At 34.6% G+C, this 14,232-nt stretch overlaps 1 protein-coding gene across 2 annotated transcripts in view; it reads right to left on the bottom strand.

The window, feature by feature from the left end:
• LOC114338980 (kelch-like ECH-associated protein 1) overlaps positions 1-14,232 on the bottom strand; it is a 253,837-nt gene that overhangs the window by 64,710 nt on the left and 174,895 nt on the right. For both annotated transcript variants that reach the window (XM_050644119.1, XM_028289608.2), the window contains exon 2: positions 4,264-4,399. In XM_050644119.1, coding sequence (XP_050500076.1) covers positions 4,264-4,395 — 132 coding nt within the window. In that variant the 5' untranslated portion in view covers positions 4,396-4,399. The remainder of the gene's footprint in view (positions 1-4,263; positions 4,400-14,232) is intronic.

Genomic DNA, 14,232 nt, shown 5'->3' with positions numbered 1-14,232 from the left:
TATTCTTCTCTCATATAATCGAAGATAATAGAACATATGAATTATTTCAGCGCCCTCTGTTGATAAGTAGTTTAATTTTGGTTTACTGTTCTCTACATTTGAGTACTACCGTGTATTACTCGTACTACTACTGCTACTAATTCATTAGCTTTATTTGCGGAGACAGCCCATGACTGGTTTCTGACTGATTCGCCTGCGCAGTTCCGTTTTTAAGGGCTTGAAAACGGAACTGCGCATGCGTATCAGTCAGAAACCAGTCATGGACTGTCTCCGCGAACAAAGCTATTAAAATGCGGCAAAAATTTAAATTTGGGGGATTTGAGCTACAATTTGGGGGAATTTGAGTTTAAAAGTGGGGGATTTAGAAAATCGCATCTGGCAACTCTGGTTACAAACAGTGAAAAAATAATTTACGAAAAACGAACTATATGATTGGGGGATGTACGTCTTGTTGAATCGAAATGAAATCAAAGGTTAGATTGAAGAACCGAGATGGGAGAAGCATCATTTTGTGAGAGCTGACGGGATACAACGAAACGTGTTAGCACAAGATGTCCTATATTGGCTCAGCTCCACTTCAGTTCGCTTTATTTTCTCCCAGACCACTTCAATTACCACTCCTTGATCGCTTTTTTTCACCACTTTTTCTGATTCAAATTCCTAATTTTATAAAAATGTGACATTTTTTATGTTTAAAGTTGTTTCCTATGTCGAGTTTTTCTTATGGAAAGTTAAGTAAAGTTTTTTATGATCAAAGTATGAAAAGAAAATTCTTATGTTTTATTTTATTCTGTTTGGTGTTAAAATTAAAGAAAACCCATTTTTGAAACCTGTACCTATTTATAACAAATACACAAATACATCTTCAAGGGCCAATTTAGTTAAAACTTCTAAAAAAACTTTCTCTAATTATTTAAAATGGCTCTGCTTTAAAACAAAGCAGATTGCATCACAGGTTTCAGGAATTATTTGGCTCAATGCTGGTTTGGTCGTAGCTTTTCTCATGAAGGTATCTTGTTTCAATGCAGCTGACAAGAGGCTCAGATGTCAATTCGCAAATAAAGATTGTGTTCGACAGATAGTCATCAGGTTCGACTTCCAGTTGTTTGAGTAATGAGACGGGAAAATACTGGCCTCTTTTCTGAAACCATTCTCTTGACCACCTTGTCTTTTCCCCCTTCGCCTCATTACCTTCAGTCGCTGTATCATTATAGTTGAAAAAATAAAAGGAAGCAGTCATGTTTCCTCCATAATAAAAAAAATGTCTCTTAAGAAGACCCACTAAACAAACTTCACACTATTCAAGATTCTGGATTTGAACTGGGGTAGAAAGCGGAAGGGAAAACAAGTAGTGCGTATAGACTGTGACAAAATGTACATTTTGTTGTATGTTTTGTATGTTCGACAAAACGTACAATAAATACTCCAGGGAAATAAGGCAAAAATATACCATTTTCGGGACACTTGAGCAGCCAGGTTGCAAATGGGTTTTTTGGGTACTATATACCTAATACATTATACATACAAAAATGCCGTCACAGTTCGGACGAGAAATTTAGTTATTAACAAATAAGTGTCAAAAATGGCACTTTTTTCGTTTAAATCGCTACGGGTAAAAATAGGGTAATTAAATATCTTATTTAGACTGTTATTCTCGTAGTAGATGAGCCAAGGTTTAAAATGGCAGTTTTTGAATTTCGGTTCGATCATTTGTTGCTTCAGAAATTGCAAAATAAGACTAAAATTTCGAAAATAAAAAAATTGCTATAACTTTTGTGAAAATAACCTTAAGACTTTCATATTGCACGAAAAGTTGAGACAAACAGTTCGTATAACGCACAAAAAATTTTAAGACGATTTGTCAATTAGTTTAAATTTTATTCAATTTGTTTATCCCAATGAGCTTTTTTTTCGCAATAATATTGTTCAGAAAATAGTAATGTAATAGCAATTCTGTGACAACTACATGAAAGAAGAAAAGTCATGATTTCAAAGTATTTAAAAAAAATCATTAAAAAGTCATTTTTATCATTCCGAAAACATTTTATTAAAGTAGGGTCATTTTTAGTTCATAAACAATTTGAATAACTTTGTTAATATTAACTGTAGATTAAAACTACTTTGGAATTTGAAAAGCTGGTATTTTTATACGAATTTTCAAAAAACACTTTTTGCCTAGGTTAATTACAGTCAAAGTTAGCCACTTTTTTTATTTAGTTGACAGCTACTTTGTTTATAAGAATTAAGCAACCCAACTAGTGCCATTTCGAAGATGAAGGTAAATAGTTTATGTGTAAAAGTTTGAGTAAACTTTAGACTTCAACAGAGTTGTTAATAAAGCTTTAAAATTAACGTTCTAACGAAATCGATTTGTGGTCGGTGGAAATGAATTATTAAAATCCGTGCACTCAAAAAATGAAACTGATTCTTCAAACATGCTGCAATTAATATCTCCAGAGCTTGTTGATGGATTTTGATCATAATTTTTTTAGATTGTATGTACTCGTAGTCTTGTAGAGTACGTTATGTACGTAAATCCCCACCTAACTTTTCAAAATGTTAGGGGGAGTTCCCCTTATCACTCAGGGATATGAAAAATAGATTACGACCGATTCTAAGACCTACCGAATATAAATATATAATTTCATAAAAATCGGTCAGGCGGTCTCGGAGGAGTATGACAACTAACACTGTGACAGGAGAATTTTATAGATGTAAATATATAGATGGATATTAACAAATAGGGGTTGGTGATGGAAAAGTGTAAATTAAGGGTTGTATGTATTTTTTAATCCTACATCATATAAAATTAAGATAGACAACTTTGTCCAAAAAAATAAAAAAAAAATGTCAGGGGGGGGCAACCCCCCTTATAACTTATGGATATGAAAAATAGATTAAAACCTATTCTCAGTCCCATAGGATACACTTGTAAAATTTCATAAAAATCGGCCAAGCCGTTTCGGAGTAGTATGGTAACTAACACTGTTACAGGAGAATTTTATGTATATGGCGAATGGATTTAGTGTCCGCAGTCATATAAACCCAAATAAACAAAAAAAAATTTTATGTATATTGAAGTAACTGTGAATTAAATAATAAAAGTGGCTAACTTTGACCGTAATTATCTAACATAGGCGAAAAGTTTTTTTTTTGAAAATTTGTGTAAAAATACCAGCTTTTGAAATTCCAAGGTAAATTTACTCTACAGTCAATATTATGGGCCATTCCACGAACATACGCCTGTTTTGGATTACTTCGACAACGAATATTTTACTGTGCAACATAGAAGTACGAAAGTAAATGGCGCTAATAATTATTCCAATAAACAACAATGTAATTTGCAATTTACTTTCGTTCTTCTTATTTTGCACAGTAAAATATTCGTTGTGGAAGTAATCCAAAACAGGCGTATGTTCGTGGTATAGGGTATAACAAAGCTATTCAAATTGTTTTCAAGCCAAAAATGACTCTACTTTAGTAAAATGTTTTCGTAGTGACAAAAATTACTTTTTAATGATTTTCTTCAATAATTTGAAAACAAGACTATTGTTCTTTCATGTGGTTTTCACAGAATTTCTATATAATTATTATTTTCTGAACAATAACATTACAAAAAAAAGTTCTTTGGGATAAACAAATTGAATAAAATTTAAACTAATTGACGAATCATCTTATAATTTTTTGTGCAGTATATGGACTCTTTGACTCAACTTTTTGTGAAATATAAAAGTCGTAAGGTCACTTTCGCGAAAGTTATAGCAAATTTTTTATTTTCGAAATTTTAGTTTTATTTTGCAATTTTCGAAGCAACAAATGATCGGAACAAAATTAAAAAACTGCCGTTTTAAACATTGGCTCATCTACTAAAAGAAGAATACTATAAATAAGATATTTAATTATCCTAATTTTACCTGGAGCGATTTAAACGAAAAAACTGCCATTTTTGACCCTTATTTGTTAATAACTAAAATTCTCGTCCGCACTGTGACGGGCATTTTTGTATGTATAATGTATTAGGTATATAGTACCCAAAAAGCCCATTTGCAACCTGGCTGCTCAAATGTCCCAACAAAAACCTTATTTCCCTGGAGTAAAAACGTAGCATGAAAATCAGCCTTTATATTGCATAGGCTGACCGTTATTGCTGGCAATATTGCCAGCTACTGTATTTTACAGCCACATAGTGCAGTAAAAATATTTCTCGTATAGAAGCAACTTAATGTAACAATTTTAAGATTTTATTAAAATATGAATAATTACCTTCATGATTTCTTTAAGGTAGTCATCGATCATAAACGACATATCCCCCATGTCGGCGCTACCATTGTTGCTTTTTTGACTTGTTCGCGAGTAGTAACTATTCGTGTAGAATTCATCTTCGCCATCCATCATCAATCTGGAAGAAAAGTAAGTGGAATATAGTAACAAATAATTTGCAAAATTAAAAATAAAAATCCAAGGTTATTTTGGATCTGTATACTTTATAATGTTAATTTATTTTTAAATGTCAACTTTTTTTGAATATATGTAGTAGAAAACATACGGCGTACAATTGTATGTAGAAATTTTTTATTTATATTGTTTTTAATTTATTTTGAAAAATATATAACACCATGACAAGAAGTATCCTCACTTTTGGGAGAGAAAACCAAAAACAAAATAAAGCAACATAAATGGAATTCCTAAAGTGAAGCTGCAGAGTAACAAGAAGAGACAGAATAAATAACACAGATTAAGAAAATAATGGGAATGAACTCAGATATAATAGCCTACCTACCAAGAAGAGATTAACCTGATACGAACGAACAGAGGAGAGTGGAGCCTGATAGAAAGAAGGAAGAGAGACAGACTCCGAAGATCTTTCAGATATGAAGTGGACGAAACAATGGAAAGAAGAAATCTGCAGGAAGGGGACTGACAAAGCAGAAAGAACTGGAGAGAACGGTTGAAGGAGTGAAGGAATACAGTGTATACTGTGGAAATCCTTAATATAATATATTGTTTTTAAAATTAATTTTATTTTTTTGTCCTAAGAATCAAAGTCTTATTTATAGTATTAGGCGAATGAAACCATAGTTTTCGCAGTCAATGCCAATATATCCCAACCAACAAAAGGCGTAATTAGTTATTTAGAAAGCAATAATTAATATATTTTTAAGTATGATGCAGGGAACTGATAACTTAAGGCTATACCAGGACATAAAGGCAGACCCCCTTCTAGGAATGCCTGTAGACCGAATGGTTACGAGGTATAGCTTTAACAAAAATTTTTAAGTCACAATACCAAAAAGAGAGGACTGGGAAACTGGTCCGCCGATAACGGCAAACTCAATATGGTATACGGACGGCTCCTAAACCGATATAGGTACAGGGGCTGGAATATATGGTTTAAAACCAAGGACGGAAGTCCGGGTATGTCTAGGGACATATGCGACCGTATTTCAAGCCGAAGTAGCTGCTATACAAAGGTGCGCTATGGAACTAATCAGTAGAAATCTAGATAACGACTCCATCGTTATCTATTCGGATAGTCAAGCGGCTCTGAAGGCTCTCAGTTCGGTACAGGTCGATTCATGGCTGGTATGGAACTGTTTGAATGTCCTCTCTCAGGTGGGAAGTCGAAACAGATTGACACTTGCCTGGGTGCCGGGACATAAGGGTCATCGTGGCAGCGAGAAGGCCGATGAATTGGCCCGAGAAGGCGCATCTACGCCACTGGTTGGTCCGGAACCCGTCTTTGGAATCGCAAATACGATAAAAAGAGCAGCTATACAAAAATGGGCGCAACAGAAGTCTCTTGAATGGTGGAACAACTCCCCAGGACAGAGGCAGGCCAAACAGTTCATCAACGGACATTCGGCTAAATTTACAACAGACTTACTTTCGCGCAGTCGAAGCACTGTCAGAATGATAGTGGATCTGCTGACTAGACACTGTAGACTCAATAGACACTTGAGTCTCATAGGCCTGACAGAAGAGGACACCTGTCGGTTCTGTCTGGAAGAAGAGGAAACCGCTCTACACGTTCTGTGTCATTGCGAAGGTCTCGCACGAGTGCGGTTTCTAGAACTCGGTGAAAAAAAAAACCGGAAGCACCAGGCTACATGAAAAGACCACTATCAAGGCTGTTAAGTCTCATAGAGGACTAAGCTAGATGAAGTGCTTTAAAAGAAAGGGGAAACACAATAGATCTACTAAGGTCGCAGTGTATCAGGCTCTATTGGCCGCCCCATTTTCTACATTCTACATTCTTCTAGTTATTTAGAAAGCAATAATTAATATATTTTTTATTGGTACCCCATTTTTTTATTTATTAATTTATTATTTATTGACGGACCGAAGTCCATTAGTACATAATACAATTAAAATGTCACACAAACTAGAAAAACAATTCAAAATAAGATCTAGTACAAAATTGGTAAATACATAATAAACAATAATAAAATTACTTGCCCTCATTAAACAATTGAGAGCTAGTCCTATATAAACCAGGCGCTATCGTCGCCGCCGCTAGCGAAATTATTCCGATTCGATTTTTTTGCACAAACTTACTCAAAAAGAGGTCCTTATAACATATCCACAGGGTGCCGGGCGGTGCCGTGGTCGAAAAATTGTTTAAACAATTTTTTTTTAAACAAATTTACAAAAATAATTTTTTGATTTCGAACAATTTTTTTAGATAAATTGGGTCATTCTGAGTAAAAAAGGTCTCTTGTCATTTTTTTCTAAAATTGATTGTTGTCGAGTTATATGCGATTAAAAATTTGAAAAATGCGAAAATGGCCATTTTCAAGGCTTACTAACTCGATTAAAAATTATTATTATGAAATTCAAAAAGTGACAAAATCAAGCTTCAAACCCCTTCTTCAAGGTCCTGAAGAGATTTTTGTCAATATTTTATTATAAAGCTGTTATTTTTAATTATTAACAATTAGCGCTATAGTCCAGGATGTATCGTCGACCCCGTTAGTGAAATTATTCCGATTCGATTTTTTTACACAAATTTACTCAAAAAGCGGTCCTTATAACATATACACACACAGGGTGTCGGGCGGTGCCGTGGTCGAAAAATTGTTTAAACAATTTTTTTTAAACAAATTCACAAAAATAATTTTTTTACTTCGAACAAATTGTTTTTACATAATTTGGGACATTCTGAGCAAAAAAGGTCTCTTGTGATTTTTCTCTAAACTTGATTGTTGTCGAGTTATACGCGCTTTAAAATTTGAAAAATGCGAAAATGGCCATATAACTCGACAACAATCAAGTTTAGAGAAAAATCACAAGAGATCTTTTTTGCTCAGAATAACCCAAATTATCTAAAAAAAATCGTTCGCAATAAAAAAATTATTTTTTGAATTTCTTAAAAAAAAAATATTGTTTAAACAATTTTACGACCACGGCATGCCGCGGCACCGCCGGGCACCCGGTGAATATGTTATAAGGACCTCTTTTTGAGTAAGTTTGTGCAAACAAATCGAATCGGAATAATTTCGCTAGCGGGGGCGACGATACATCCTGGACTATAAATAGCGCTAATTGTTAATAATTAAAAATAGCAGCTTTGTAATAAAATAATGACAAAAATCTCTTCAGGACCTTGAAGTAGGGGTTTGAAACTTGATTTGGTCACTTTTTGAATTTCATAATAATAATTTTTAATCGAGTTATTAAGCTTTGAAAATGGCCATTTTCGCATTTTTCAAATTTTTAATCGCATACAACTCGACAACAATCAATTTTAGAGAAAAATGACAAGGAGACCTTTTTTTGCTCACAATGACCCAACTTAACTAAAAAAATATTGTTCGAAATGAAAAAATTATTTTTGTGAATTTGTTTAAAAAAAATTGTTTAAACAATTTTTCGACCACGGCACCGCCCGGCTCCCTGTGGATATGTTATAAGGACCTCTTTTTGAGTAAGTTTGTGCAAAAAAATCGAATCGGAATATTTTGGCTAGCGGGGGCGACGATACTGCCCGGTCAATATAAAGTAATAAAATCTAAATATCTAAAACATTTTGCAATTGACACAGGGGCGTCATTTGATAGGGTCAGGGGGCATTCCCCCCCCCCCCCCGACCCTGAAAATGACTGAAATTTACAAAAAATAGATCAATTTTGTATTATGTTTGCATATAAATGTATTGTATATATAATGCTTGCCCCCCCTATCAAAATTTCAAATGACGCTCCTGAATTGACAAATACAACTTATCTTAGAACGAAGACAAAAACAGTAATTGACAAATCAGTCCTGAAATTAAAACATTAAGTTAAATATAAATGTAATTGTGTGGAAAACGCAGTAAAGTCGCTCACAAAGAAATCAACATGCGGAGATAATGTGTTTGCTAATTTAATAGTTTTACAGAGATAGGAACTTAAACCATAGTTTGTACGGTTAATGACTTCGTGGAAGGTGTCACATTTTACTTATTTAAAGTACGCTTCACGGTGTTTAAGTTCGATTTTCAAAAACGCGCGTGTTTTAAAGATACCATGGCAACATCAACTGTTTTAAATATCGATCTGACTGACAGGAGTACATGCCTTGTAACGTCAAATTAATAAAATATGAATAAAACATTATTATACTGAATTCGCTCAGTGGACATATTCATTTTGACACATTCGGAATAGGAAACATACAACACATAAATTCCTACCTTACACTATTAACTGCTCAAATCAACTTAATCTTTCATTAAAAAAAGAAGACTTATTATAAATAGTGGGAGTGTATACTAAACCCATAACATGTTATGGAATTTATTTCTACATAATATTTTTACTTTGAACAATAAATAATTTTCTCATTTGTTATCAATACACTATAACGGTGTAAATAATAATTATTCATTGGCGTAAGGTTTATGATGTTCTTTGTGTCTGTTTACTATTAATAATATTGGTCATGAGCAGGTATGTTTGGTTGTGTAATAATTTCCAGTCATGTCTAGCAACCTAACTTCCCAAAAAAGAAATTATCAACGTCACTAGACAGTTGTATCTCAGCTGAGCGAATTCAGTATAACAAATGTTTCAAAAGCTTTATTCAAATATTTGAAAATTTTAATATTTCAAATGAATGTGAAAAGTACTGTACATAAATACTTATGTATACCTCGTCAAATTTACTTACCGTTGCACGTCATCCGCGCCATAACCTGTGACACGATACCAACACGAAATATTTAGGCGGTGGGTGTGTTCTTTTTTAGAATCAAAATGATTCTAAAGGGGAATACACCTACCGCCTAGATATTTCGTGTTGGTATCGTGTCATAGGCTATGGCGCGGATGACGTGCAACGGTAAGTAAATTGGACGAGGTATATACTGTTTCGACATTTTATGAAGGTCAGCAAGCACAACTCATTCATCTGTATTTGTTACCTATTGCTCTTCCATCCATTTAATGAACTTGTCGTATTATTTTTTATAAGCGTCTTCCGATTTTTGCGGTGTCAACAGCGAGTCTGCTTTACTATTTAAGTAATCAATGTTAGAACTCATTTTTAAACAATAAACAACCAGAAATAACAATTAATCTTACGTGAACGATTGCAAATTAATTTTTGTTTTTCTCATTTCCATCCAACATACATGTACATCAAAATTCAACCATTTTACATTATTAGCCCTTATTTCAATTTTTCGTAGTACATAATAATACATGATTTCAAAGTGTACCAATAAAAAAATAGCGTAAAGTATTCGTGGATAACTGGTCTTGAAAACACTAAGTGTTTAGTTAGCGTTTAGTAGAGTAAGTCTTGCTCTATTTCGGGCTAGAAAAATGGCGCGTGTTTTAAAGACCTCAATTCTCAATATCCACTTATACTTTAATGCAGTGATGAGCGCGCTAATAATCGGCAAAATAGCACAAAAGATGGAAAACGTATTAAGGCGATCGGTACATACTATCGGCATCAATGCTCTTTAAATGGGATTCATTTTTTCGAATCCTGAGAAAACTAGTAAGTATTTTTGAAAAATTTAAACGCAGAATGAAAGATTACGTTATTACCCAGGGCGGAAGGTCCCTGAAAACTTCTATAATGTTTATTTTAATAAGTTACAGGGGTGAACATCTAAGAGAAAATTTAGTGTGACTTTTAATTTAAAATATCTCATTCAAAAGAAACTTTTTATTCATTCTAAGGGACTTTCGGCCCTCGGTAATAAAGTAATCTCTCATTCTGCGTTTAAACTTTTCAAAAATACTTATTAGTTTTCTGAGGATTCGAAAAAAATGATTACATTTAAAATACATTGAAAATTTTGACAGGCGTTAAAATTTTGCATTTTGCTCATTTCCCCTTAAGTTGTGAAATTAACAGAAATAAAACTAGTCGAGCTCGTAAATTTAGCGATCTCTCTCTCCTGTCGTTTCCCCATTACTGAGGATCGTGACCTTTTCCAATATTCCTAACAATGTTTCTCCATTGGTCTCTATCTTCAGCTGCTCTAAGAGCTTCGCAGAATGAGTTTCCAGCTGAATGCTTTATTTGGTCAGACCATCTAGTTGGTGATCGTCCTCTTGATCTTCTCCCCGGAACGTTTCCAGAAACAATTAATCTCTCCAAACTGTCGTCACCTCTGCGAACCACATGACCAAAGAATTGCAGAATTCGTTGAAGACATATTGTGGACAGCCTTTTTTTTAATATTGAGTTGGTTTAGAATGGAAACGTTTGTCCTATGAGCTGTCCAAGGTATGCGCAGAATTCTTCTCCAGCACCACATCTCAAAGGCATCAATTTTTTGGCGCTCGCATGCGCGAAGGGTCCAAGTCTCTGCTCCGTATAGAAATATTGAGAATACAAGGGCATTCACCAGTCTCATCTTGATATTTTGAGAGATAGATCTGTCTTTCCAAACTTTGGTTAGGCGACTCATCGCATTTTTTGCCATACCAATACGTCTCCGTACTTCTGTTTCACAGTTACCATCGTTAGTTATACTAGATCCGAGATAGACAAAGGTGTTTACTATCTGGTATTCCTGTAATACGTTAGTCAGTTGAATAGTGTCAAATCTGTCGACCACCATTATTTTTGTCTTAGCTTTATTGATTTTCAGACCAACTTTATTGCTTTCGTACTCAACTCTTCGCAGAAGATCAAACATTTATTGCTCATTTGCTGCTGTAAGTGTAGTGTCATCAGCAAATCTTAAATTAGAGATTTTCCTACCAGCTACTGTTACTCCACCGGCCCATCCTTCTAAAACAATCCTCATGACATGTTCACCATAAATGTTAAATAAGTCAGGTGACAACACGCATCCTTGTCTAACACCTCTCTCGGTCTTGAATTGGTTTGAGAACTTCTGATCTAGTCGTATTGTCGCTATATTAGACTGGTACAGATTTTTAATAAGTGTCACCAGGTGCATTGGTGCGCCCATTTCTATTAAAATTGACCACAGATTTATCCAGCTTACACAATCAAATGCCTTTTGGTAGTCAACGAAGGATATAATCATAGGTACTTGAAATTCTCTAGACTTTTCAATGAGTTGTCTCAGGTTCAGGATTTGTTCCCTTGTACCTTTACCCTTTACAAACCCCGCTTGTTTCTGAGGTATTTGGTAATGTAGATAGGTTTTTAATCTGTTTTTGATGATATGCAACAATATTTTACTAGCATGTGTTATTAGTGACAGTGTGCGGTAGTTTTCACATCTGGTAGTAGTTCCTTTTTTGTGTAGTGGGATATAAATTGAGGTACACCAATCAGATGGCCATTTTCCTGAATTCCAAACAGCGACACAGATAGAATGGATGATATGTAATCCTTTGTCACCTAGTAACTGTAGTATTTCACATAGTATTGAATCAATGCCTGGGGATTTATTTCTCTTTAGTGATTTAATTGCATCTTTGACTTCAGCGAGTAAGACAGTAGGTTCTCTAGGGTAGTCAGAAGGCCACTGATTTTCTGCTGATACCTCGTTATTTTTATATAGCTCGCCACAGTAGTTTCGCCATGTTTCCAATATTTCATCAGTATCGGTCTTTAAATTACCTTCCTTATCTATTACAGACCACGTTTGAGGTTTAAATTCTCTGGTAAGGAGTTTGATCTTCTGGAATAAGTCCCTCGGTTCATTTCGACAGCCATGTTCCTATATCTCTCTGCATATTTGAGAGATGTAATCAGCTTTATCTTTGCGGCACTATTTTCTGATTTCTCTCGATAACGCTCTGTATTCATCGTTTGTTCCGTATCTAGTTTTATGTTCTTTTCTGCGTTGAATCACAGTCCACGTATTATCGGATATCCATGGCTTACGGCCAGTGGAAACCGCTGCCTCACAGTCTTTTGCAGCCTCGATTACCTTATCTTTGAGATAGATCCAAGTGTTCTCATGGTCACTATCTACTTGGTCTAGAGAAAGAGCATCTTCTAGGTTTTGTTGGAAGTCATTGATTTTTGATGGACTTAGAGACATGACTTTTCTCTGGGGTCTTCTTTTGGGGACTTTAAAACGAAGTCGAACGTTCAATACCAGGAGTTGATGATCGCTTCCACAGTCTGCGCCAGGATATGTTATTTTACAGTTGATGGACGACGACTTCCATCTTGATCTTATTAGGATGTAGTCTATTTGATTCCTTGTTCGTCCATCTGGGCTGCGCCATGTGTATAATCTCCGTGGATGATGTTGATATAACGCGTTTGTAATTGTAAGATGTTGTTCTACACACAACTCCACTAGATGGTTGCCATTCTCATTTCTCTGTCCCAGTCCATTTTTGCCCAGCACTCCTTCAATATTTTCATTAGATGACCCCACTTTGGCGTTAAAATCTCCTAAAATTATGACGAGTTCACGATTCGGAATAGCGCGAACAGTTTCTTCTAGACGACCATAGAACCTGTTGATGTCTTCTTCTTGTGCAGCTGTTGTAGGAGCGTATACCTGGACAAGGTGTATTGTATTGGTGGATATTCTAATTTTAAGGGATATTATCCTGTCATCAATAGTATTATATCCAATTACGCCAGGGCCCCCGTAACCGGGCGTGCAACGCGTGCGGCGCACGCGGGCGTAACCCCAAAGGGGCGCCAAACCGAAGGTTTGGTAAATAAGAAATATTTATTTTAAATGAGATAATCATTTTTTATATACAATTTTAATTATTTCATGAACAGCTAGAGAAATCTCAAAAATCAAATATTGTGTTATTACTGAAAAAATGATTATTATTCCCGTCCTGAAATGTTGAACTTACGCCGTCTAAAATATATTACATTTTATTGTTCCTTCCTAATTTTTTTCTTTGAAGTATGAAGATAGATTGAATTACGCTTGCCATATGAAAATCAAACATCAAATTACACTCCTTGATGAGTAGAAACATAAATTAATACCCATAACGCAACTTTGCAGTTTTACTCCTATATTTTGCAAAAAATTATGTTGTATCGCAGATTTAAAATGCGTTTATCTCGAAAACTGTTGAGGTTTGCGAGATGAATGTAGTATAAAATAAATATATTAAGAAAATAAAAATGTGTATTCAATAAATATGTAGAGTGGGGGATAAAAAAATTGAACGTATTAAATGACCGCTGAAAGACTTATATGGTGCCTCGCAGATTTAAAATGCGTTTATCTCAAAAACGGTTGAGTTTAGCGAAATGAATGTAGTAAACCTTTTTTAAGTAAAAATATTAAGAGAATAAAAGTTTTGATTAAAAAAGTATATAGGTATAGTGGGTTTTGATTCAAAAAATTGAATCTATTAATTAAGCGCTGAAAGACGTATATGGCGAATTTAAATTTCTCGTCCCAAAAAACCCCGCTTACCAAATGTCGTGTTATTATCCCGTGTTTGTTAGGAAATATTCAAGAATAAATATTTCGGTTATTATCAACTTTTGTACTAAGTTAGCTTAAATCGACCTATTTTAACCTCAGAAATGTGAGGTTAAGCTATGGCCTATTCTTTACCAAACACCCTGTATAGTAGATTTAAAGGGTGCTAAAATATGTTCCGCACGCGGGCGCCAGTCAGCCTTGCGGGGGCCCTGAATTACGCAGTCGTAATTTAGCGATAATAACCTATAAAACATTATATTGATTGTTTCCCACCTTTAGACGGACGAGTTTGACAACTACCACTGTCACAGTGACAGTTTTAGTTGACATACTCCTCTGATACGTGTAAAGGTGGGAAATAATCAATATAAATAAATTTATAGGTTAATATC

The sequence above is a fragment of the Diabrotica virgifera genome, chromosome 2, assembly GCF_917563875.1.
Source record: "Diabrotica virgifera virgifera chromosome 2, PGI_DIABVI_V3a".
Taxonomy (NCBI): Eukaryota; Metazoa; Arthropoda; class Insecta; order Coleoptera; family Chrysomelidae; genus Diabrotica; species Diabrotica virgifera.
This window is presented reverse-complemented; position numbering and strand designations above follow the sequence as displayed.